A 26,653-nucleotide genomic window follows, 5' to 3' on the forward strand; every position below is an offset into this window, starting at 1 on the left:
CAGGGTATTAAACCACTGCACTATAAACAACCGTGCGTTTATTGTGTTTGTTCCTATGAAATACATCAGGGAACTTCAGCTAAGGGGTTAAGACAGGATGGGATGGGAGCCGGTCCCTGTAGGAAGGCTACATATATACAAACATACATACATACAGGCTGAATGCATAGGCCTGGGAGAGGGGAGGATACAGTAGGCTGGCAGATACTTCAAGCAGAGATATGGTGCTTTGACAAGCAGAGCTTTCATCATGTACACATACATATACATGAACATGTACACACATGCATACACATACACACATGTGCATACTTGCATGCACACACATGCACATACATGCGTGTGCAACCACACTCAGGAAAAGAAGAAGAAAAAGGAGGAGGTGAAAAGAAAAAGAGATATCCAGTCATGAGGAAATCTAATCTCCTCACACAGGGCACCAATGTTGTTAAAAGATGAAGTCCAAGTTTCGGCACCAATGTTAGGAAAAGGATGAAGGGGGAGAGGATATGGCCCATGGAGGTGTGGTGAGGCCTGGGGACAAAGAAGATGCCTCTGGGGGATCCATGTTGGAATCCCTTCCCCTAAGGAACCAGCCACATGATGGTATAGTACAGAATAGTTTATTCAGGTCATGGGGGAGCTAAGAGGGTAGTAGAGGCAGAGAGAAAAGAGAGGAATAGAGGAGTAGAGGCTGGCCACGAGCACACGGAGAGAGAGGGGGAAGGGAAGGAGAAGAGGAGGGTAAGGGCGGGAAAGCAAGAGAGAGAGGAGGGGGCAAGCAGTCCCTTTAATAGTCAGGTAACTAGGTCGGAGCATACCTGGCTACTGCCAGGTAACTGAGGGGTAGGGTATACCTGGCTGTTGCCAGGCAACTGAGGGGTGGGGTTTGCAGAATCCCAACAGGAGAAATAGACTGTTGTAGGTAGAAAGGACTTGATCACCAAGATTAGGTGTTTCCTACTTTATTTTCACTTAACCTCAGCTTCTGATAGATTTCAGACATGGTCTGGGTCCTTTCTTCATTATTCCTGATGCTACCCAGACCCATGCCCTCCTAAATTCACCCCTGAGAGGTCTTCACAGCCTCCTCCTTCCTCTGGTCCTGTTCTTTCCCTCCAGATACTACCCAGGGCTTCCTCACATGCACATCTGATGTGCCCCACCTTCTCTGTGGGATAGTTCCATGCCTCCCTGTGGCCCACCCCACTGGACAAGACCCTGGCTTACCAGGCTGTGGTCTCACTCCCACTGACCCTGACCTCTGAGCAGCTCTATTGTTGAGCTACCTACTGCCTTTGCCCATGTTACCCTGTCTTCCCACTGGTGGACTCCCGCCCGTTGTTCCAACCCAACACACGTTTCTGGCTGGAAGAAGCTTCTCTTGACCTTCCTGAGGTCACCAAAATGTTTTGGATGTGTTTCTTTTTTGAAGGTCATATCACACTTCAGTTGTCTACTTCCAGACTGCTGTCTGCTCCTGCTTGTTCGTGGCTCTTGTGTGACAGAGCACACATCCATGCCACGTGCATGCTCTGCTTCCTGTTACTTCCACAGTACCCAGCAAGGAGGTGCAGCTCACCGTGGATGAGAGGCTGAATCTCAGCAGTAGCCAGACTGGCGAGGCTTGCATTCAGAGAGTACAAGGGCCAGGATTCAACCCCAGATCTTTTGGCTCCTGCTTCTCATTATAAGCCCTTAGGCACCACTGGGCACAGGGATGACCAATCAGAGAGGCAGATGTTTGTGTGGTTGCTATGGAGTGTGCACAATGGTGAAACAGGGACACTGGTGTGAAGAGGGGTGGGTGCCCTTGGGGTTGAAGGGATGAGAGATTGTTGGCAGCGCTCCTGTGGCTTAGGGTTTCCTTTCACCTTCTATTCCAAGTGGCTGCCTCCAGCTGCCTGGGGAGAGGCCCGTGGGGCTCCAGGCTGAACAGGCGACAAGGCAATAAAGCACCATGGCAACAAGCCTCCTCTCTAGGGCTCTGATGAGAGGGAAGAGTTGAGAAGACACAGGGTACACACTGGGGCCTCTGAGCAGGATCCTGATGAGGAGGCACCCTGTGGGCCTGGGTGGCTTCTGCCTGGTGAGGTCCCATCAGGGAAACCGCCACTTCCACTCTGCCCTGAATTAATGTCTGCTTCCAACCTCCCAGGAGACTGTTAGCTGTGTCCAGGTACAAATGCCACCCCATTCCCACCCACAGCCAGGGAGGAAAGGAAACAGAACTCAAGAGGAGGAAGAAGCAGGTGGTGGCAAGGTGGTAGCAGAGGCAGCTGGGACAAAGCTCCCGCTGGGTCAGGACCACATGCATTGTCTAACCGCTCACCCATCTCCAAGCCTGGGGCCTCACATTCCACCCGAACTATGCTGACTGATCAGCCACACTCACCCGAGCTAGCGTGGCAGAGAAGCCTTCCTGGGAGGCCTGCTGAAGGTGCTCCCTCTCCCCACAGACAGGCTAAGGCGGGAGAAAAGTGTTGATGGACGTAGATAGTGAAGAGACAGAGATAGACTAACAAGGGCCCAAATGAGAGAAAGCTGCTAGCAGGTCACCCGACCACAGAGGACTCACTCTGTGTCAGGCAGTCCTCCAAGTTCTGTCCACTCGTTAGCAAATACCATCACTCCCTACCTGCCTACTCCAGCTGTTCCCGTGTCCTTCTGTGCCCCGGAGACAGGGACCCTGTGTGCCTCTAGACAGGCATACAGTCTACTGATTCCCCACTTTGGACTGGCCCATATCCTGTGCTGTTGTGGGTCTGGCCCCGCTGTTGTTCCCAGAGGCTCTGCTTAGGTGACTGAAACTAGTGGATGGGAAGTGGTGCCAAGCTAGGTGAGCAGCTCAGGTGACAGACATGGTGTCAGTGGCTCCTGCATCCCAGCACCTGACACCTTTGGGCAGACAATGCTGGCTGTGTCCTGGCCCTCTAGGGGAACAGGCCATGTTCTGTATCATAGCCAGGAAACTGGCCATCTGAGTAGTGTCTTTGTCCACTCAGGAGATGGTCCCACTACTGGCCAGGAGAAGCAGACTCCTGGGGGGCCCTGACGTGGGAAGGAGGTAGTCCCTGGGTCAGGAACTCTGGGGTTTGAGATCTCAGTATCTGATGCTGGTCTGGTTCAAATACTAGTCCTGCCACACAACTGGGGTGTGACTTGGGCAAGTCCTATTACTTGTAGAGGCCCTGATTCCTTATCTATGAGAGGGGACTAATCTCAGCACTTCCTCATAGGGCTGTTGGGAGAAATCAATGGCGTGATGTACGTAACACATGTAGCACGGGCTGGTGTGCACTGGGGCTTGGCTTGGCAGCTGCTTCTCCTCCAGCATGAGCAGACGTCCAGGGCATGACATGTTTAGCTAAGCTTTCCCAGGCTGTTGTCTACAGTCCCTTTCCTGAGTGTGGAGTCAGGGGCTGCCACCTCTCAGTCTGGCTCAAACTAGCCACTGGCTGCAGAAAGCCTAGGTTTCTCTCCCTTGACCCAAGGAGCTCTAAGCTGATGCTAGTGTAGCCCTGATCCCAGACAGCTAACCCTCAGCATAGAGCCTCTCCTTCCCCCTTATCCCTGAACACATACATCTCTGCAGAGCTGTCCCTTGCCACCATGTGTCTCTTCTCTGTAGAACATCCTAAGGACCTCAGCAGCGGAGTCACTAGGCCTGAGTCCACCCATCCCTTTTCTCAAATCTCCTGGGCATGTGAATGTACTCGCTAGCTCCACCCACCCTGGAATCTAGCTCCACCCACCCTGGAATCTAGCTCCACCCACCCTGGAATCTAGCTCCACCCACCCTGGAATACTCAGCCGCTGGGCAGGGCTTCCTACTGTCTTGACCTTGGCCTCCTGAACATCAAGCTTGTGCGCAAGCTCTTGGGATGTGCTTAAGTAAGCATGCATGTTTGTATGACAGAGGCGGCCATGTCTGCATGCAGTATGGTAACCAGAGGGCCTGGCTGCTCGTCCTGCCTGTGGGCAGGCGCCTAAGCATGGACATGTGTGTGACACATCTTGGAATGACCTATTTTGTCTGTATCCATTTATCTCTACACGTGTGCTGGTATGTCCGTCTGTCTTGTCTCCTTTGTAGCCAGGAAGCCCCGAACCACGTGCCAACTGGAAAGGCGATGGTCAGCGAGACCAGCCCGGCCTAATCCGGGGCTCCGACTCCTGCACCAGGAGTCCTTCGACCTGCAGCCCCCGCCAGAGAGGGAGGACTGGATGTGGGAGGCAGGATCTGAGGGGCAGGGACTTGGGGAGACGCAGGCTTTGCTGGTAGAGTAGAAGACCCTTTTGCTGCACTGGTGGGCAGGAGGCCCTTGTCTGACTGTGACAGCATCTTCACCCCTATGGGCACCTTCACTGTGACCTGGAAGATCTGGGGTTGGACTGGTGACTTCTAGCTACCCCTGAGGCTCTGAGGACTGAGACTTTAAACTGGGGTTGGCAGCCTGTGCACCCCACTGAATTCACTGGTGGAGGCAGCTGCCTGCAGCCTAGCCTATAGGCCCTCACTTGATTCTGGGGTGTCGTGCCTGAGGGGCAAGAGGAGAAGTCATGCCAGGCAGTGGCCCCAGTGAGAGAATGACATGGCCTGGCCCTGCCCTCCCTACGCCCCCCACAACCCACCCTCTTTCCTCAGCCCCGGGAACACCGCCCATCCCGCCGCTAACCAGGACCCGCAGCCTCATGGCCATGTCCCTGCAGGGAAGTAGACGGGCCTCTGCTGGATCGCGCAGGTGAGTATGTCTCCTTTGTCTACAGCCTGGGCTTCAGACTCAGAAAGCCTTGGGCTTTGACTAGTAGTTTGTGCAGCAGACTTGTAGTGCTCCTTTAAACTACTTGTGGCCTCAGTTTTTCCATTCTTAAAATGGGCTGGCTGGTCCATGCCACCTCCAGGAACTATTTAAAGACCCAGGTGACACGTTGGATATAACAGTTATCTGAAGGTCCCCATCAGCACCTGCCCTGCCATCACCGTCCTTACAAGCAGTAGTTTCTCCTTTGGCTTCTTCACCCAGTGGGCCCCTCCTCCAGTCGCCTCCTGTCTGCCCCATTTTTCTCTCCTCTGTTTCAGTTCATGCATGGATATCCTTCCCTGAGCTGAGAGAACCTGGGGCCCACCATTTGTCCACAGCCCTGTCTAGCCTCAGTTCTTGACCCTGGGGATCGAGGAGGGTCAGCCAACTTCTGGTTTCCATCTTGATTCCCACTGTCTGTTCTGTCATCTTGTCTCTGTGTGTGTGTGTGTGTCCCCTCTCCACTGCCTTCCTTCCCTGTGATGAACTCGAAGCGGGGGCACTTTAGGCCGTAGCGGCCTGGCAGTGTTCACCCAGTGCCCACAGCTGCCTGCCAGCCAGAATGAGCAGCTGCCTCTTCTCCCCGCCTCCAGGCGCACCTCTCCACCTGTGAGTGTGCGGGACGCCTACGGCACCTCCTCCCTGAGCAGCAGCAGCAACTCTGGCTCCTGCAAGGGCAGTGACAGCAGCCCCACACCGAGGTAACCAGCTCCTCCTTCCAGCCTGGCCGGGCTGCCTGGGAACATGGTACCCAGGAGATGGGGAAACATCACGTGCTCTGACCATCCCACCTCCAGCTTTCTTACTCACATTGACCTAGGACAGCTCACATCTCCCCTCTGAGCTCCGGTTCCTGTCTGTAAGATAGACGTGAACAAATGCAGTGAGATATTGAGGCAGGAGCCAGAGACAGGCAACTCCTGAAACATCACTGGTCTTTCTTCTTCCTGCTCCACCATCCATGTGAACATCTTTTGTCCTCATTATCCCAAAATGGCGCCTTCAGGACAGAAAAAAAAGAAGATAGCCCCCTTTGTGTCCATTGCTTGGAGAAGGAACACGTGCCTGTGAAATTTTGTCTGACTTCACTTGTTAGAACTAGGCTGTGTGACTTACTAGCAACCTGTCCTGTTAATTCAGAGAGGATTAGTGTGCCCCCCCCCCCAAATGATGCCATCCCAAAGAGGAGAATGTGTACAAGCATTGTCTCAGGAACTGCAAATGCAGATGTGCTACAGATGTGGCATGTGTTAAATTATGGTCTGGGTATAGTAGACAGACACCTGAAATACAGAGTCACCGAAAGGGCCCATAAAGAAATGCTGTGGATCCTCGAGGACCAGGACATTGGAACCAGGTGCTGATGTGACGTCCTATTTGCTGGGGGCTGGAATACAAGTAGGAAGTAGGAGATTTGGGGGACCTGCAGGCTTTGGATTTGGCTTCCTGTCCCCAAGGCTTAACTGTTTCTTTGCCATAAAGTGCACCTAATAATTCAGAAATATCAGTGAATGGGTTTGCAGACTGTTTGTATATCCTGGACCACAGCGAAGCTTGAGGGTTGTGAACACAGAGGATGGATATGTTCTGACTGCAGGCCTATAGTCAAGCTCCTCCTTCTCGGTAGAGAGATGCCATCTGTGTGCTGTGATACCCACAGGCACTAAAGCCACAGATCTGTGATACCCACAGGCACTAAAGCCACAGATCTGTGATACCCACAGGCACTAAAGCCACAGATCTGTGATACCCACAGCCACTAAAGTCACAGATCTCAGTGATACCCACAGCCCCTAAAGCCACAGATCTCAGGTATTTTCATGAAGGTGTAGATCGTAGGTAATAGTCATGTGTAAGGCGTGTGTCCAGCCTCACGCTTCTGAATTGCATCTTGAAAAGCATAGAATTGGAAGCTTCCAGACTTTTCTATTACTAACGATTTTATAACACATCTCCCATCTGAAGGCCCTGGCTGGCACAGTCTCAAACCCCAGGTCAAGCACCTCGGTAGAAGACCTGTTGCCCAAAATAGGGGGCTGCTACCTCTAGGGGACAGGACACATTACCTAAGGGCCTCACTGCAGTCAGGCTGTCTCTAATATGTGTGATCACATGCTTCTATTTTTGAATGCACACACCACAGAGAAAAGAGGGAGGGAGGGAGAGACTATAAACAGGTATTAAATGGTACCTTGGGGAAAATGTCCATGAAAACAAATGAGAACATTCAAAGCCCCCACTAGACTGTAATCTGCATCCTTACTAGTTTTTTTTTTTTTTTAATTTATTTATTTTATATATGTGAGTACACTGTCACTGTCTTCAGACACACCAGAAGAGGGCATCAGATCCCACTACAGATGGTTGTGAGCCACCATGTGGTTGCTGGGAATTGAACTCAGCTCCTCTGAAAGAGCAGCCAGTGCTCTTAACCACTGAGCCATTTCTCCAGCCCTGTCCTTACGAGTTTAATGTTGTCTTCTTCACCTCTTGCCTCATGCCAGGCTGAGGACTGTGTTTACTCGTCGCAGGTCTGTGTCCAGCTATCAAGTCCCTTGCAGGTCAGGAGGACAGCTACCGTCTAAATGGAAGATGCTATATGGCTTCTTCTCTTTTGGAGAGATCTTAGACCAAGGTGGGAGAGCCTAGGTCTCTGCAGATGTGCTACAGATGTGGCATGTGCTAAATTGGGGGTCCCCTTGCCCCATGCCAAGTGGAAGAAAGGCTGTATGACCTGGTTTCCCTTTCTACTGACACCTTCTCTGTAACACTTCACAGTCTACAGTAAACATTACACAGCTTCTTCCATGAAATGTTAAACCTGCCTTTAATGTGACCACTGCCACAATGGGTCTCTGCAGGACCTGCCTTTTCCAGCCCTATGAAGTGTCTATGCTGAGCCTAAGCGCTCCCAGACCCTGGAGCATCAGGGTCTTATGGCTGCAGCCCCAGTCTCCTGGGGTTTGAAACCAAGAACCAACTAGGGTTCTTAAGAACAGATCCTGCAGCCAGGAAGCTGTGGGGGGAACCACCTGGACTATAGTTTGTTGTGGAGTCAGGGAGTTCTTCCTGGGAAAGCATTGGCCAGACCTCCATCCGGGCTCCTCCCTCCTGGCTCCTCCCTCCTGGCTCCTCCCTCCTGGCTCCTCCCTCCTGGCTGCAGTGGTCCTCTGAGTGGAGGCTCCTCCAGAGTGTAGTGGTATGACGCACTGTATAAGTTCCATAAGGCACCCAGCCAGCTGTCATTCCAGAGCCTGCTGCTAAATGTCCACAGGTGTCCCCACATGCCCCAGAGCATAGGTATATAAACAAGACTGGTGCCCTGGACCATACAATTGCCTGTGAAGGCGGTATGAAACATGTATATACACATATGGGGACATGCAGGTGCAGGATACCTCAGACACCATGAATGTCTTATGAGGAAGGAGTGGCCAGACCTCCCAGTGGGTAAATGCAATGCAAACCTGAATGCTCCCAAAGGAGGGTAAAGAGTGCATGAGGGTGTCTGCAGACACAGCCATGACCTCACAGCTGTCTGCCCTCCCCATTCCTGTCCCTATGCTAGACAGGCTGCCAGCTGCAGGGAGAAGAGTGTCTCCTCTGTAAGTGACTCCTCATCCTCCAGGCTCACGGGGAACCTGCCCTCGCTCCCCATTCATTCTCACACTTACCTGCTGAGGACTTGCAGCCTGGGCTGGGGAAGCATATGAGACAGCACTTGCTTGCACCAGCCTCTCTGATGTGAGTGTGTGTTTGCAGGACAAAGGCTGCCCTGAGCCTACTGCTACAGGGAGGGCCCACACATGGTGTCATAAAGTACTTAGCACACACAAGCCTCAGAAGAGGTCTCTTCTTCCCTGAGCAGAGGAGCCTTTGAGTCCCCATCCTATACTCAGAAGAGAATCACTAAACTCACCTGGTAGAAGGCTGTCTTTGCACCGTGGCCCCATGGCAGGAGCAGGAGGGCTGGTGGCGCAGGCTGAGCTGAAGGTAGTTAGGCCGGACGCCCCTGCTCCCTGGCCCTGCCCTGCGTCTGGCCTCGCCCTCCATCCTCCGCCTCTGACGGACATACCCTTGCAGACGCTCCATGAAGTACACACTGTGCAGTGACAACCATGGCATCAAGCCTCCCACCCCTGAGCAGTACCTGACTCCGCTGCAGCAAAAGGAGGTCTGCATCCGGCACCTGAAGGCCCGGCTCAAGGACACACAGGACCGGCTCCAGGATCGGTGAGTGGAACACCCTCGGGACACCCACCAGCCCCAGCAGAGCCCGGGCCCTAAGCTATAGCCTGGGAAGGGGAAGGAGTGGCTTTACTCCATCTATCTGAACAAATCTCCTCTTAGCAAAACCTCACTTGGACCCACCTTTAGAGGCTTTAGCTCCCAAGCTCCCTTGTCTGCCTTAGGCAAGTGCTTGGGACCCGTGGGAAGGGACCCTGAAAGGGCTGTACTGTCACTCTCCTTTCCATAGCACTACAGCTCCTTTAAGTGGCAACTTCTCACCTGGATCCTATCTTCCCAGGGAGCTGAACCACGGAGTCTCTGACGTTTTATCCCTGGGGGTGAGACACAGGCCTCTCAGCCCACCAGCGTAAGCCCAGAAGCCTTCCTTCATGCCTGCTTCCTCCTACAGACGACAGGGGGTCAGGAGATAGGCTTTGTGCTCACCTGGACGTCTCCTTGAGCTCATGTCCACTTGTGCTCATCTCAGGTCCTTGTAGGCACTTAGTGCTGCCCCTCCTGCTGCTTTCACCGTTAGAGCCACACTTCAAAGGTTGAGCAGCATGGCACACGTGTGCTGTGCCAGGACTCAGTCAAATGAGGACGGAGTGTAAGTTGGAAGCATGAAGTGCATAGGAGGCCCTGTCACAAGCAACAGACGTCCTACCTCTTATCACTCTCACCAGTGTCCTCTGACCTGTGTCTGTTCAGAGCCGGACCAAGCAGTGCAAGGGAATAGAGCTCAGGCCAGGCCTCCCACTGTGTCTTTCTTTATACCACACCGAACCCAAAGTACTCTCTGTGCCACAGAATTGGCCCATCTAAAGTAACTACTGCATGGTGCGTAGTGTTGGTACAATCTGACACCTCTTTTTATCGCCCTGTTCCCATTAGCAGTCATTCCCCATTCCCTACAATCTCCCATCAGCCCCGGCTGCTCCTTTCTGATCACCAACTCCTGACATCCACTGATATTCCTGTCTTCATCTTTCTCTGGACATATTAGAGTACCGCATGTATGACCGGCCAAGTCCAGTCTGGGTTTGTTGTGGTTTTCAGAGTTCGGTAGGTTTCTAGTTGTGGGCGCTGCCACCTTTGAACTAAGGTTTTGTTTTCAAGTTCCTGCCCTCTGCCTAATGGCACTCATACTGATTGGCCTTTTGCACTGATGTCCATGAGGAAACAGCAGCCCAGCTCCCAGCTCCCTTTCTGGGCCAGCCAGTAGTGACATGCAGACCATCTATCTACCTGTGCTTAGCAGAATACCCTTCTGTGGCTGCTCCTTTACCACCCCTACCCACTGTTACCTACATGTCTGCCTTCCTCCTCACACCCTCCGGGTATTATTTCCCACCCATACTCTTGTGCTAACCTCCCCCCGCCCCACTCATCATCCACTATGCACTTTGACAAGTCTCTCTTTGCTTGTGGACATTGTGTCCCCAACCCTTTGAGGTGCCTCTTCTTTCATCTTGGGCTTGCCAACCCCTTCCTTTAAGATGTGGTTCAAATGTTAGTTAGACCTATAGCACCAGGCAAGTTCAGGACTTGCCCCCGAGGTCTAGCTGGCTCCAAGGAGAGAGGTGCACGGTGCAGCCAAGCAGCCAAGCTGAGCATACCAGCTCCTCCCTACAGACTTACCTCCCAGGGCAGGCATGAGTGAGAAGTGGAGAAGAGGGAGATCACGAACCCCATGCCTGTTGATCTGCCTGCTGATGCCACTCAGGTAGTTCCAGCTCCCCGCCCCCCAGCTATGCACTGCTGAGCCACCTTATTGATGGCCAGCCTCTCCTAGAGAATAGTGTTTGCCATCTGGAGCCTATTCTGGAGTGGAAAGATCTATGGTGCCTGGTATGGTACAGCTACTCTGCTAGACTCATAGGTCCTCTCCCGCTGAGTCTCACCGTCACTCCCCCTCTCTCACCACTTCTTCTTCAGCACCTCTGGCTCTTCCTGTGACTGAGAGACTTAAGGACCTTAGCATATCTAGGTGAAAGTCTTGCTGATACTCTGCTTGCTGGTACAGCCCTTCTCTGGTAACCCTGCATTTCCCATCCATCCCTTCAGCTTCTCCTCTTGACAGGAAATACAAAGAACCTGGTAGCAGACATACAAGAGGGCCACCCAGTTCTCTTCACCCTCCTGAGACTCGTTCACCACTCTTTCTGAAAGAGGCATGTTGTAAAATGGTCAGCTCCCCCACCATTAGCAAAGGCTGTGTCATTTGTCACATGTCACCATCCTTTCCCTGGGGGTTGGGAGTTGGGCGGGGGTGCAAATCTCTCTCCACTTAAAACCCAAGCTGCTTCAGGAGAAACCGTTTCCCTCCCTAACATTTGCCATTTTGCATTGTTTTATCACATTTTATAAAAGTAGCCCCCTCGATTACGGATCTGTGCAGTCTTCTCTGGAGGTGATGGTGTGAGAGAGCTTAGTTTTGTGGGTGAGATGGGATGTGACTCCTGCTGCCATTTCTTCTCCCTCTTGAAGGAACCTATCCTGTTTTGGCCCCTGGCTCCAACCACCCTCACTCTTCCCTGTGGGATGAAACAAGGGACACCAAATCCTCCTTCTCTTGTCTCTAGCTTTGAGCCACCTCGTCAGGGGGCCATCTGTGCTTGGTGACATCTCCTTGCCTCTCTGTCGTAGCAGTGACAGGCCAGGGGAACAGGCTACGAGCAATCACGTTGCCTTTGCTTACAGGGACACAGAGATCGATGACCTTAAGACGCAGCTGTCCCGCATGCAGGAAGACTGGATTGAGGAGGAGTGCCACCGTGTGGAAGCCCAGCTGGCTCTGAAAGAGGCCCGCAAGGAGATCAGGCAGCTCAAGCAGGTCATCGACACTGTTAAGAACAATCTGATTGACAAGGACAAGGGGCTGCAGAAGTACTTCGTGGACATCAATATCCAGAACAAGAAGCTGGAGACACTGCTGCACAGCATGGAGGTGGCCCAGAATGGAGTAGCCAAGGAGGAAGGAACCGGGGAGTCAGCAGGCGGGTCTCCTGCACGCTCCCTGACCCGCAGCTCCACCTACACCAAGCTGAGCGACCCGGCCGTCTGTGGTGACCGCCAACCTGGGGATCCTTCCAGCACCTCTGCTGAGGATGGAGCTGACAGTGGCTTCGTGGCTGCCGATGACACCCTGAGTCGGACGGATGCCCTGGAGGCCAGTAGCCTGCTGTCATCAGGAGTGGACTGTGGCCTTGAGGAAGCCTCGCTGCACAGCTCCTTCAACCTGGGCCCCCGCTTCCCTGCCAGCAACACCTATGAGAAGCTGCTGTGCGGCACGGAGGCTGGTGTGCAGGCCAGCTGCATGCAGGAACGGGCCATCCAGACAGACTTCGTACAGTACCAGCCTGACCTGAGCACCATCCTGGAGAAAGTGGGCCAGGCTCAGGTGTGTGGTTCAGTCCTCAAGGACAGGCACTCAGAGCTGGATCCCCACCCTTCAGGGCCCAGAGACCCCGACTCTGCAGTGGTGGTAACCGTAGGTGACGAGCTTGAGGCCCCAGAGCCCATCACCTGCGGGCCAGCTCTACACCGGCCTGCAGTCAACTCTAACCCAGGACTGCCAGTGAGTGTGGTGTGTCCCGTGGAAGAGGAGGAGGAGGCAGCCGCCGCCGCCGCCGCCGCCACCACCGAAAAGGAACCCAAGAGTTACTGGAGCCGCCACTACATCGTGGATCTGCTGGCTGTAGTAGTACCAGCTGTGCCAACAGTGGCCTGGCTGTGCCGCTCCCAGAGGCGTCAGGGCCAGCCCATTTATAACATCAGCTCCCTGCTGCGGGGCTGCTGCACGGTGGCCTTGCATTCCATCCGCAGGATCAGCTGCCGCTCACTGAACCAGCCAAGCTCCAGCTCAGCGGGCGGCTCCCAGCTCTGAAGCTGCCAGCTCTCCACTTTTGGCAGCCTGACCCTTGACTCTAGGATGCCATTTGCTGCCCTTCACCCCGCCCCCATCCCTATCTGGCTTCCTTTTATTTACTTTCAGGTCTGGAATAGGGCCCCACACAAGATGTCAATAGTGTCAGGGATTCAGAAAGGCATCACAAAAAAAAAAAAAAAAAAAAAAAAGTCAAGAGAAAAGGTTAAAATGGCTAACTGAAGAGGGTGAAACTGGTAAGAGCTCCCTCTTCTGTCCCCTCTGTCCACCCAGACTTTAGACAAGGCAGGCCCTGCTCAGAAAGTCTCTGGCTGTATGGATCTGAGGATCCTTACCTCTTTTGAACCATTCTTTTCAGCACCTGGCCCACACCATGCCTTCTCTTCCAAGCCACCCCTTGCCCCTCTCCTTGGGCTCCTGGACCAGTATTACCTCAAATGGAGGCAGCCAGGACCCAAAATACAGAGAACCCCTCCAAGCTGGGTCTGGCTTCCCTGGTCCCACCAAGGCTCCAGCCCTCCTCCCTTGCCCTAGGATGCAAAGGTATGGTCCAGCTGGAATGGCCAGCTCAGGCAGGAGGGTAGGTTTTATGTCTGTCTGTCTGTCTTCTTGGTTCTGGGTGTGTTAGATCTTTGTGAGATGTCCAGTGCCCGTCACTACTACTAACATACTCATCGTAGGATTTGGAGGGAGCCCTTACCCAAGCCCCGGCTCCCCTTGGGCAAATCTGCCAGCACAGAGAAGTTAAGACTAGCAGCTCTAAGGGGCCCTTCACCTTCTGAGGTGAGTCCATCTCATCTGTAGCCTAGAGGTACCTCAGCGAGTTGGGAAAGTCAGAGGCCACTTACCCCAGACCCCTTTAGCCCCAAACCCTACCTGCGTTTACGCTCCTGAAGGACATTCCTGAAGGACTTAGTTTCCTGCTCATCCTAGAAACCCCAGGCTGCTTGCTTTCTGGGATGAGGGCTTCTCTCGCCCAGCTGACTCCAGAGGAAGATGGCCACCAGGGGGCACTCCAAATGGGTTTCTGAAGCCACAACATCTGCCTGTCCATGCCAAAGCAGGGTTGTCCCGTCCCCCCCCCCCCCCCCCCACCGAGTGTGCTTCCCAAGCAGGGGCATGGCCAGGTAGTAGAAGCCTGTCTGTGCGGCTCCTGGTCCAGGCCTAGTCAGCCTGAGGAAATGCTCTGAGGTCATACCTACCTGACTGGCCCACTTTGAGGTCCTGCATCTTACCCTCTGGCACAGGAGCCTCTCTGGTTCTCTGCTAAGGTTGCTGGCCCTCAGTTACTCCAGTGGCCACTTCTTGACTGATGAGTTCTGCCCCTCCACTCTGTGCCCTCCGAAGGGCACCTGCATGCACTGGGAGTGGGCAGCCAGCCTAGCCATCAGGGCAAGCGCCCTCTGCCATGCGCTTTGTGCCTCCAAAACTCCCCCCACCTTGGTTGGGGCCTCAGACCAGCCATCCTTGGTGGAACATTCCTACCCCAGCTGAACCAAACCCAAATGCCTGAGGCCTTGCTGGGGCTGCCCCATAGGACACTGGGGTGGTACCATGGAGACACGGGATAAAACTGATCCAAAGCCAAGCCAGTACTGGCCACGGACCCAGCCTCCTGCGCCGTGCACTCATGAAGCTCCATGTGTCTCCCTAGCAACAGTCGAAGCTCTGCTGAGAAAATAAATGTATGAACTATATTTGTCAACATAAAATCCATATATTTTTCACCATTGGCATTTAGTCCAACTTTGCAGCCCCTCTGTTCCATGTCTTTGCTGTGTCTCGTCTTTGGTGGACTCGGGCAGGGCTACGACTGTGGCCAACCCTGTTTCTGCTGCTGAAGAAGCCATTGAAAAGGGTCCAGGTTTGTAGAGGCATTAAGTGGAACTGGCCACCACCCTGCCCCTGCCTATGTGATCACCAGAGGACCTCACCTACAGCAGAGGTCCTCTTTTATGAGTTCTGCCTCTCAGAAGGGCTCTTGCTCCTTGCCAGAGCAAGTGGAGCAAGCAGCTCATTACCCAACCCTGGGATGATCCTGGAACCCCGCAGGCTGGGGTAATGGCCCTATGCTTAAATGTATGTAAGCCCAGAGTCCCGTATTCTTACAAAGGGGTTGCAATGCCCGTGCAATCCCAAGAGGTAGGCTTGGAAGTAGACACTTGAGCAGCCTGCTGGTTCCAGATATGGAGAAGGGGGCTGAGAGCAAGGTGGAACTGGGCCAGGCTCCCCTTAGATGCTCATCCCTAAAGCTCCCCTTCCCAGTTGGTCACCACCCCATAGGCTGCAATTTCCCCTCTTGCCCTTGGCTCCTGGAGCAAAAACGTTAAGGGTGCTCCTTTCCCCTGCCTCCAGTCAGAGCAGACAAGGTCTTGAGGAAGTGTCCCCAGGAACTACCTTCTATCGCCACTGAGCCCTTGGAGCCCGGTGGCTCGAAGTAGTGGCTCCTCTGCTTTGGAGCCCTCTGATAGAGCTCAGCAAGGATTTCTGAACAGAGGCAGTGCTGAGCAGAGGTTGTGACCGACATGTCCAAGCAGGTAGCATACATAGCTTTTCACGGAGACCCCTCTTCACCTGCACAGGCACAGGACAATGAATCCCAGGCTCTAGGGCCATCCACCCAAGGAACTCACAGCCCCCCTGATCTAGGTGGCAATGTAAACAGGCCACTGTGCACTCACATTAGGCTATCTTGACAAACTTCAGGGGACACAGGAGGGGGCCTGTGGGAAGGGGTCCTAACTCTCAGTCTCCTTTGTGTCTTTGTTCAGACAGAGCTGTGCCTGTAGCAGACAGTTCTGAATTAAAGCATGAACACACACAGCCCCTCAGCCTGGTGTCTTTGTACTGTGTCATTTCTCTAAGTGTGTTGGGATGGGTGAGAAACACCACGGCACCCAGCACAGAGTCAGCTCTCGGCTGGCTCAGCTCCACCAGACCCTGCTGTGTGGACTGGGGCGTCTCTGCTCATCAGTAATCAGGAACAAGCTCTAGAACCTCTGCTGTCTGGTCCCAGATCCCCATCCTGTTAACACAAGAATATTCCAGTTTTCTCAAGTAGTCTCAAAGTGGCTTCTCTGACCCATTCTGTAGCTACAAAAACAGCCGTGACCACCCAGCAGGGGTCCCAGTGCCCTTCAGTGTTAGCGTCCCTATAACACACTGGCAAGCACACCATAGCACATAGAGCACTGCTCTCAGGGGTACACAGATATGACTTTGGCCTGGCCACTGTCCAAAAACAAAAGCTGCCCTGCATATCATAGGACCAGAGAATCTAGAATTATCAGAAACTTTCGTGACAGGGGCTGTGTTATAAATTCAATCTTTATTTAAAAGACGGTAAAGGGTTAATTACAGACAATAAAGGGTTAACCTGTGACAAAAATCAATGAAGACAACACACAGGGCACACTTCTGTCAGATGAGGCAGAGTCTACGGAGGGCCGCAGCGGCACTTAGTGACGTTCTGCTCTTCTGCCTAAGTGCCCAGCATCTAGGGCACAGAGAATCGGGTGCCTAAGTCCCACCTGTACCTCGGCATAGCTAGAAATCAGGATCCAGGGAGACTGAAATCTCATTCAGTGATAGACTCATTCAATATACATCCACCTGGGACTCAGCCCTGCAATACCCAGACCCAGGCAGCAGGCCAGCTGCAACCTGTCACCTGAGGACTGCTGTCTTCCCTGCAGGATGGTGGGAAGCCTGCACTGCCCTGTAACTTCAGGTGTCTGGAATGGAGTGGTCCATGGTGTGGTGAAGCAGCAATGGGGACAACCTAGACAGGGCAACAATGACAGTGACTGAAACCATAGCTGTTTTTCCTTCATCCTTACCCCAGCCTGTTCACCCCACAGGAGATGAAGTCCTTTTGAGGACTTCAAGTCATGAGAAGCCACCACAGAGCTGATGAAAGGTCAGCACCAGGGCTACCAGGGCATGGGCAGGGGTAGAAGGGAGTGCAGAGGTGGGTATGATAGCCTTACTTTTTGATCATATGCTCGTAGATGACAGTGGGAATGATGGTCAGTGTGATGACGTTTCCAGCTGTGGTCAGAATCTCCGTAATCTTTTTGTCCTAAAGAGGAGGAAAGTGTTTGGTCATCCTGGGTACCGGGGACAGCACTGCAGCCCAACTGGAATCTCAGCATGGCTGTGGCTAGAGACCACCACCCACCTCGGCAGCTGGGCATCTCAGGTAGGTATTGTTCCTCTCGTCTGAGAATTGCCAGGGCCATAGAAGCATGACACTGACCTCCCATTGGAAGCCAGCCCGCCATATAGACCTGACAGCACGGTCCCACAGATGGAATCCTTAGGCCCCTACCAACTTTGCTGAGCCCAGTCACACTTGGGTTCCAGCCTCCTGTTGGCTCCCCAGCCTGAGGTCTTCTCCCACACCTCACTGACTAGTAAGAAAAGCTTGAGAAACTGCTTAGATAACAACAGACAATCCCCATGCAGATAATGTCCAGCAGTTGGATGACTACAGCGGTGGTCATGAGCTTCTTGTCTCTGCTCAGGCCCTGGTGACCATTATTTTGCATTTATAAGGAATCTGGTTCTGTGCTTTCTTATTTGAAGAAGAGATGCTTCAGAAGACTACCAACGGCCACAAACTTTGAAAGATGACTGATCTCAAAAAGTGTAAGTACCAGACCCTGCTCAAGAGCATATAAACCTAGTACCTAAGGTCTCATGGTGCCACAGCTAGGCAGAGTAACCTCTAAATTCACACTGATGCTGTGGGCCGTCCATGCAGCTGTAAGACCCACAGCTGAGCATGGCCACTCATAGCATTATGACTGAATTGGTAGCTTTTCAGAAGAAGCAATCTGCAGCTGCTCACGAGTGGCATTACTACACTCAGATTTTCAAGCACAGACGATGGTGGCCTTTTGCTTGGTATGCAGATCACAGAGAAATGGAAGAGGATGTACCAGGAGGGATCTCACGCAAAAAGAATTTCCTGGGCACAGCAGCACAAGCCACCAGAATAAGTCCCCAAGGAAGCAGACACATGATAGGAGTGGCTTGTGGCCACTGTGGAGTGAGATGACACCACCTACCCATGCACACATGGAGAAGCACAGTCACTGAAGAGCTGGGTGAGGTCAGAACTGAGTCGAGTCATCTGTTCATGGCTCAGACCACACAACTCATGACTCCCATCCCCAGAAGACACCCATCTTTCCAGATCTATAGCATGTACCTAAATTCATATGCACCTTCTCGCTTTGTAAACATATAATTCATCTGCCCTCCCTGAAGAATAAGCCAAGGTCAGAAATGGACTTTCAAGTCAGTATTCTAGAGGACACCCCATTACTAAATGTAATCAGCATCCAAAGAGAAGTGCCATGAGGAGGAGGAGGAAGAGGAGGAGGAGGAGGAGAAGGAGGAAGAGGAGGAAGAGAAGGAGGAAGAGGAGGAAGAGGAGGAAGAGGAGGAGGAGGAAGAGGAGGAGAAGGAGGAAGAGGAGGAGGAGGAAGAGGAGGAAGAGGAGAAGGAGGAAGAGGAGGAGGAGGAGGAGGAGGAAGAGGAGGAGGAGGAGGAGGAGGAAGAGGAGGAAGAGGAGGAGGAGGAAGAGGAGGAGGAAGAGGAGGAGGAGGAGGAAGAGGAGGAGGAGGAAGAAGAGCAGGAAGACGATGAGGAGGAAGAGGAGGATGAGGAGGAGAAGGAGGAGGTGGTGGTGTTGTTTTTGTGACCAGCAGCAACCTGGGTGCCCATGTATCCACACATCACAACAACCCTCTGGTACACCCTGTGTGTCAGGAAGGAACAAGGTCTTACTAGGCATCTACTCATTCTGATTAACACTGCTCAGAGGTCCACGCTCGAAGTCATACTACAGCTGTCATCAACCTCAGGATGAGGCAGCTGAGGCTCTGGCAGGTCCCACAGATTAAGCAGACAGAGCTGTCCCACCCTCATCATCTCAGCGGTGCCCATATTTCCTGACACCACTGCCTACCTTTAGCCCAATGACGTTTTGTCCATTCACTTCACACACGTAGTGGTTGGTGAGAAGTCCATTGCGGGCTGCAGAGCTTCCCTTTACCACTGAGACAATCTTCCCCTTTTTGATGAAGAAGCCAACTTGACCCGAGCTGTCTTTGTGCATGGTGACAGTGCGCTGGAAGGGCCTGGTGGAGAGTGACAGTAAGCTGGGCTTGCCGGTGTGGCTAGGGCCAGGCAGGGAAGATGCTGAGACCTGGACACTGACCTGTCCCGAACAACCATGATGATCTTCTCCGCTGATGCTTTCTTCAATGCTTTGTGAGCTTTGTATGTGTTCCAGCCAGCACAGTCACACCCATCAATCTGCAGGATCTGGTCCCCAAAGCGCAATCCCACAAGGGATGCAGGGGTGTTGGCCTGGACCAGCTGTACAAAGAGCCCCTGGGAAGCAGAACCCCAGAGTCAGCACCCCTCCTATGAGATGTTCTTTCCCCATATCCCGTGAGCTTACAGTGTAATGTACCTAAGATCTATAAGGGATACACAGGTTACCTATTTTCCTGGAGGAGGAAACACACCAGACCACACAGAGAAATTCTGAATCAGAATTTCAGCACCATGATCAATTCTCCTGTGCTGCCCTTCCTAAAGATGTCTGGCTGGCTTTCTCCATAGGCATCAGGAAGCCAGACCCACAAGAGTTAGGGCACAGGAAAATGGGGTAGGGGACTCTTGAGTGGCAGGAGCTTGTATGGTGCTGATCCCTGATGCAACAAGGTACAGCCTTGAGGCCTCGGATATTAAGATGCCTTTTTAGAATCTTCTTTGTTGTGAACAGAGGCTCTCTGAGACCTGGAAGGGGAGGTCCTATATACTAATGCCCTCTCGGGCTGCTGGGTGACTGTTCCAAAGGGGAACTTGTATTCCTGGGTCTGAGACAAGGCTATCTAACCAGAGGAACAGACTCTCCTCGGCTCATCCACAGACATTGCTTACCTTGTCAACAGCCTGCAGGCGCAGTCCAGTCTTGCCACGCCCATCCTTGCACAGGTGGATCTCTCGAACACCAGGCTTGATCTCTGCACGTAGTACACCCAGGCTATTCCCAGATACTGGTGCTACCACCTGGCCAGGGCCAGGGCTAGTGACCACCATCTGCAAATGGAGTGGGCATGGGGGTCAGCCAAGCACCTGGGATCCATGCCTCAAAGGTCTCTGGGTTCTAGGTAGGGATGAATAAAAAGGACCACACAGTCCCTGGGTTCCCCTCTCACACACTTTGCAGAGGCTGAGAGAAAATGGAACTTGATTATGCCACTAGAGAGCATCAAAATCTACACCCCTAAACATGAGGGCAGGGGGAGGAGAGGCTGGGTTCAGGAAGGGGCCACTATATTTTCCAAAGAAAATTAATATTAAGAAAAGATGCACTTAAATTTTACTTTAAAAAAAAAAAAAGACATTTTCACAGTAAATAGTGAGCCATCAAAGATGAATGACAGGGCTCGTTTTGACTTTGTCTTGGACAAAATAATTTGATCCAAAAATAAAAATTAACAAAAGGCCGCTCCTATGGATAGCCAAAGGATGTCCAGTCTCACCAGACATAGGACTATACAATCTTCTCAGTGCAATGAAGCAATAAAATGGAAAAGATCACACAGGATGGAAAGATGTAATTGCTCCTGTAGATAGATGCCATGATTGTCCACGAGAATGTCTGCAGAAATCTAAAACTCCTTGCTATCAGTCAAATACAAACATTCATCAAGGTCTAGAATTCAATGTCAGCATACAGAAATCAGCTGTGCTGGGACAGGGACATGACACCTGGAGTCTCAGCTACCAAGGAGGCTGAGGCAAGAGAATCATTTAAACCCAGGAGTCAGAAGTCAGCCTGAGCAACAGACTCAACTATTTATCTACATCCTGACCACCCTCCCCAAAAGATCAGAAAAAAATGAGATGTGTGTGAATCTAACAAGACACACGTAGAGACTATATATCAAAGGTGACAAAAATCTAGGATACAGAAACATGAAGAGTTTCCTGGGTGCACACACCGGGAGACAAGCACACTTCTGGGAAACCTCTATGAGCTGTTGGAGACACAGGCAAGGTCACCTAGCTTTAGGTAGAAAGACAATGAGATAGTGACACTAATTCAGACAAAAAGGACAGAATGTGAGGAACCACACAAACACACTGGGACGTCTCTTGCCACAGTATCCAAGGCATCGGGTTCTAGAAGAGATCCTTGCCATGTGGAGAACAATTGCTTTGTGGCAGAGCCAAGGTCAGTTGTGGGCAGGAGACTATCTCAACAAGATCTACTGCAGCAATGGACAGACAGGGGCAAAAATAGGAACAGTGACATAAACCTCACACTTTTCCCAAAAATCTACTCCAACTCAATTATAAAGTTAAATGTAAACAAAACTGTAGTAATTTCACCATAATGTAAAAGAGAAAATCCTTAAGACTCGGGGCTTAGGGAAAATTTCTTTACAAAGGAAATTCAAGAAAAGAAAAGTATAAAAAAATAAATAAACTTGACCTCATCAAAATTAAAAGCTTTCCCCTCCACTGTCAAGGAGATAAAGAGCTAAACCTAAGACTCAGTATGGTATTTACAACCCACATATCTGATGAGGACCCTAGATTATAAAACTTAATCTCTAAACCCAATTAAAACGGATGAAAAATGGGGCTGGTGATCTGTCTCAGCAAGGAAGAGTGTTGCCTAACATGCACTAGGCCCTGGGTTTGATCCCCGACACTATACAAACCAGGTGTGGTTCACACATCTGGAACCCCAGCATTTGAGAGCCTTAAGCAGGAAGGTCAGAAGTTCAAGATCACCCTGGGCCAGACCTTGTCTCATGCAGTGGGAACATAATAAGATATTCCATATCACTAACCATTAGGAAAATTCAGGTGAAGACCTGTCATAACTAGTGATGATACCAAGTGCTGGTTAGGATATGAAGGCACTGGGTATATTTGGCCCCATGGGCAGGGGAGGAGAATGCACAGCCAGCCCCTCCAGAAGCTAGCCTGACAGCAGCTGCCTGTGAACACTCCTTTACTACATTGTGTAGCAACTGTGTTCCAGCCTGCTATGTCATAAATGCCTTTGTATATAGTAGCAAGAAACTGTAAAAAAAAAAAAAAAAAAAAGTAAGAAAAAAAAAGAAGTGTCAATTATGCATGCATGGGGACCTGAATTCAGATTCTTAGAACCCACATAAAAAGCAGCTGGGGAACTAGGGAGACAGAGACAGGAGGATCCCTGCCATCCAGTATTCAGCCGGGACCAATCAATGAGCTTCGTGCCCAGTGAGAGACCCTGTCTCAAAAAATGAAAAGGAACAGAACAAGATGCTGACCCCAGTTTGCACCCACATGCACATATAACACATCCCAAAAGAGTCATTGTTTCTGATTTATGCTTAGATAACATTCTAAAATGATAAAATTATAAAGACAGAAAAACAAGGAGTGCGGCACAGTGGTAGAACAGTTGCCTAATGTCCGTGAGGTTCCAAGTGCTGCCAAAGAAATAAGAAAAAAGAAGGGGAGGAGAAAGAGTAAGAAATGAAAAAAAGAGAGGGATGCCAGGAATTAGGGAGGGATGTGTGACCACAAAGGGATAGGAGGAGAGCTTCCTGGGGAAGTACCCTGTCTTAGGTGGGTGATGAGTTGCCTTCATTTGGACAATGATAAGCTGTCAGAGCTATAGGCACATACCCTACTAGTGTAAACTGTTGGCTTTGCTACTGTACTGTGGTTATAAAAGCTAAACTTGAGGAAATAGACTTTTATTTTTACAACTTCCCAGGAACCTATATTTAAAAACAGAAACTCGGAAAACGTCGAAGGTAATTAAAATGATAAAAAGTTTGCTGAGTGTGGAGCTGGAGAGAGTTTGCTCAGCAGTGAAGAACACCCATTGCTCTTGCAGAGGACCCAGCAACTGCATGGTGGCTCACGGCCTTCTGTAACTCCAGATCAAGGGATCTGACATCCTCCTCTGGCTTTCTTGGGTACCAATCACACATGCAGCGCACATCCGTACAAGCATAACAATTACATACATAAAAATAAATATTTTTCAAAGACAGTCAAGGAGGGAGTGTTTAATTTCAGCACTTGGAAGGCAGAAACAGGCAGATTTCTAAGACTTTGAAGCCATTTGGGTCTACATAGCCAGTTCCAGGCTAACACACACACACACACACACACACACACACACACACACCTTTTAAAATGGCAAGACCAAAAGGTAGGATATTAGTGGCCACCTAAGGCAAAAGACAAATACCTACATTCTCACCATCTGGAATCTGAGGCAGGTTCTTCTGAACTTCTTGGCTAGAGAGGGACAGTCCCATATAACTTTCCAGTTCTGCCAGGTTTGGGTACAACTCTGATGTAAAGAAGAGATAAGGTGTCACTTCGGCTTATGCAGAGCCATGTTGGCTGGCCCAGGGCCACTCTTTTTCTGTGAAGCTAGGAAAATTCACCAAGACTCCCCTGCTGCCCTGAGTATGTCATGTGTCCCAGGGATGCTTGCCAGTGGCCTGAGCCACCTTTGGCTATGCACAGCCTCAGACACTGAGACCCACCCTATACTGCCGAGGCTGTCACCGTGTGAACGCTGGGGTCAGGCTCACTCACCTGAAAGTGGGGGAGCAGAAGCCATTGTGGCTGGCAGAGTGGGCATCATGGGTGAGGCTCTGCCCTGGGCCTGAAAAAAAGGACATAAGTGTTGCTCAGCTGTGGCTTAGACCAGGAACTCTTGGAGCCTGACACTCTCTGAGGCAGAGACTCTAAGCACTGAGTATGATTAAGACTGTGGTAGTGAGGTGTCCTGGAACCCTCGAGGCTCCAGACTGTAAATGCAGCTCTGCATATACACGATATAAGCCAGGTATGAAAAGTCAAATACTGCATCTGCTCACTCTGGGAGTGCTCTCAAAACTAAATGGATGCTCTATAGCACACAGGGCAACCGTGATTCAGATCCAGCAATTACTAATATTTCAAAATAGCTAGTTGGGAGGAGTTTCAGTGTTTCAAGCCCAAAGAACTGATATAAATCTGATATGAAGAATGTGCCAGCTACCCTGATCTGACCAGTACAGTGTGTACACAGGTTGAAATGTCACATGTACCTCCATGAGTATGTATAGTCACAAAGTGTTAATTAAAAAACAAAATTATATACATTTTTTTTTTTTATAAATGTGGCCTCTTGGAGGCCAGAGAAGATGGCTCAGTGGTCGAGAGCACTTATTGCTCTTGCAGAGGACCTAAGTTCAGTTCCCAGCACCCACATCACAACTGACAATCAACTATAACTGGAGTTTCAGAGGATCTTATGCCCTCTTCTGGCCTCTGAGGTCACTGGACATGTACATAGTACATATAAATGATACAGAGAAAACATACATATTATAAAAAGAAATAATGTGGCTCTTTAGACATGCATCTTTCTGTCAGAAAGTTCTCTGGTGCCTGTGACCAACTATTTTCTAAGCCATGGCAGTCAAAGCATAAAAGCCCAACTCCCCACCAGGGAGAAAGGCCAAAAATTATAAAGGCTTCTGGGAACATAGAGGGGTGGGGTGGAGGTGGAAGGCTGTTTGATACTGAGTATCCTGAGTTCATGCCCTGGGTTTCTGTAAAAGCTGGCTGGTGCCTGAGGTGTTCCTTTCTGACTCTCCCTTTACCCACCAGCCTCTGCACTGGGTCCCATGGCTTCCCTGGAATTTCCAAGGGCTCCCAGTACTCAACATCCTCCAAGATAAATCTTAGTTACTAATGTTAATCCCAAGGTCACCATTAGAGACTCTAGGCAAAGGGCCCTGGTTCCTTACCTGGATGACTTGGCCCACCTTCAGGTCCTCCAGAGATGGGTAGAGGACAGACATAACTGCTTCCTGAAGCAGAATGGAGAGGTGATAATTGTTAGAGTGTGGCTCCCATCCTCCTGCCGGCTACATCCCACAACTCTAAGGCCATCATAGGAGTGATGAGTATTTACACCAGTCTGTTCCTCAAGCTCATAATCACTGCCCATAAAATTCCATATTTGACTAATCCTAGATATTAGAAACCAAACCTAGTGGACCATCTAGAATGTACCTAGAAGAAAAGGCAGGGTCAAGGTCCTCATTTTTCCTGCCATGTGTAAAAAGTCAGATGGACTAGTAAGGTTTCCCCATCCAGACTGGCAGGTGCCCACGGAGCAGCTGTGGCATACCAGGTGAGACTGGGACTGCCAGGTGCCCATGGAGCAGCTGCGGCATACCAGGTGGGGCCGGGAGCTGGCACAGTAGTATCACCCACAACACAGGAAAGTTTGGACTTAGCATTTAAACGGAAAGGTAGGAAACTCTAGAAACCCTCCCAATCTCTTCCTTCCTTCCTATTTCAGCTCCATAGTGTGCCTCCTGGCATAGAAACACTGTGACCAAGGCAACCCGAGGAAGAAAGGGTGGTCTCTCTCACACTTCCATGTAACCATTATCACTGAAAGCAGCTAAGGTTAGAACCTGGAGGCAGGAACTGATGCAGAGGCCATTTAGGGGTGCTACTTGTTGGCTGGTTCCTCAAGGATTGCTCAACCTGCTTTCTTGTCAAACCCAAAATGACCAGCCCAGGGCAGCAGCACCTGAGAATGTGTCCTACAGGCCTGCCTATAACAGGCATTTTCTCAACAGAGGTTCTGTCCTCTGACTCTGTGTCAAGGTGACACAAAAACTAGTTGGTACCACCGACTCTTTGTTACTATGATAAGTACATCACTTAGTAGGTATAACCTTTCTTTTCGTGGTGTCCTCAAGACCTCATATTAATACTATAATCAACCTTTACAAATTCAAAAATTTTATTTTTAAGAATCTACTGTCTTTTTTTTTAAAAAAAAAATATTTATTTATTTCTGTACACTGTTGTTGTCTTCAAACACACCAGAAGAGGGCATCAGATCCCATTACAGATGGTTGTGAGCCACCATGTGGTTGCTAGGATTTGAACTCAGGACCTCTGGAAGAGCAGTCAGTGCTCTTAACCACTGAGCCATCTCTCCAGCCCCAAATTCAAACATTTTAAACATTCAGTCTCTTTAAAAGCCCAAGTTCTTGGGGCTGAAGGGATGGCTCAGTGGTTAAGAGCACTGACTGCTTTCCTAGACGTCCTGAGTTCAATTTCCAGCCACAACTTTACCACAACTCACATCCATCTGGAATGGGATCTGATGCCCTTTTCTTGTGTGTCTGAATACAGTGACAGTGTACTTACTCACATATATAAAATAAATCCCTTTTTAAAGAAATTCGATGTCTCCTTAAATCCCAAAATATCTTTAAAAAGTTCAAGGTCTCTCAATTGCAGGCTCCTATAGCATCAAAAATTCTTACACCAGATGTTAGGAGCCGAGTGGCAGTTGCACAACACGCTGGAGGCCCGGGGTTCTCCACCTCCTACAAACACAGAAACTGGGGCATTTACTATAACACTGTTCCACAGGGAGGAGGAACTGAGGGTGGAGGGTCACAGCACACACCACACTTCATCATCCTTTGTGAGAATCTGCAACACCTAAGCAAGGTGCTCAGTGCAGCTTGACTATCACCTCTTAAAAACATGCCATTTCCTCCCTAGGTCAAAGGCCCAGGGGAAGTTTGCCCTTCTGGGTTCTTCCCTTAACTGACCCACTTCTTACCCTTTGTTACACAGTCTGCTCCAGCTGGATGCTCCA

The 26,653-nt window shown here is 50.9% G+C and overlaps 2 protein-coding genes across 6 annotated transcripts in view; one reads left to right on the forward strand and one right to left on the reverse strand.

The window, feature by feature from the left end:
- SNPH (syntaphilin) overlaps window positions 1-15,669 on the forward strand; it is a 42,944-nt gene extending 27,275 nt beyond the window's left edge. For 2 of the 5 annotated variants that reach the window (XM_080925383.1, XM_080925381.1), the window contains 4 exons: window positions 4,649-4,745; window positions 5,300-5,506; window positions 8,889-9,038; window positions 11,736-15,669. In XM_080925383.1, coding sequence (XP_080781509.1) covers window positions 4,696-4,745; window positions 5,300-5,506; window positions 8,889-9,038; window positions 11,736-12,921 — 1,593 coding nt within the window. In that variant the 5' untranslated portion in view covers window positions 4,649-4,695 and the 3' untranslated portion in view covers window positions 12,922-15,669. Of the gene's footprint in view, window positions 1-4,263; window positions 4,746-5,299; window positions 5,507-8,888; window positions 9,039-11,735 lie in introns of those variants that run through there. The other 3 variants (XM_080925382.1, XM_080925379.1, XM_080925380.1) reach the window with 3 other exon arrangements.
- Window positions 15,670-16,531: 862 nt separating this feature from the next.
- On the reverse strand, window positions 16,532-26,354 carry SDCBP2 (syndecan binding protein 2). Its single transcript, XM_080925407.1, has 9 exons — window positions 26,313-26,354; window positions 24,768-24,830; window positions 23,566-23,635; window positions 23,214-23,314; window positions 19,882-20,040; window positions 19,151-19,326; window positions 18,899-19,070; window positions 16,911-17,002; window positions 16,532-16,702 (listed from the first exon to the last, which is right to left on the reverse strand). The coding sequence occupies exons 2-9, from the start codon at window positions 24,819-24,821 to the stop codon at window positions 16,648-16,650; spliced, it is 879 nt and encodes a 292-aa protein (XP_080781533.1). The 5' UTR covers window positions 24,822-24,830; window positions 26,313-26,354; the 3' UTR covers window positions 16,532-16,647.
- Window positions 26,355-26,653: the final 299 nt, after the last annotated feature.

This window comes from Micromys minutus, assembly GCF_963924665.1.
Source record: "Micromys minutus genome assembly, chromosome: 11".
Taxonomy (NCBI): domain Eukaryota; kingdom Metazoa; phylum Chordata; class Mammalia; order Rodentia; family Muridae; genus Micromys; species Micromys minutus.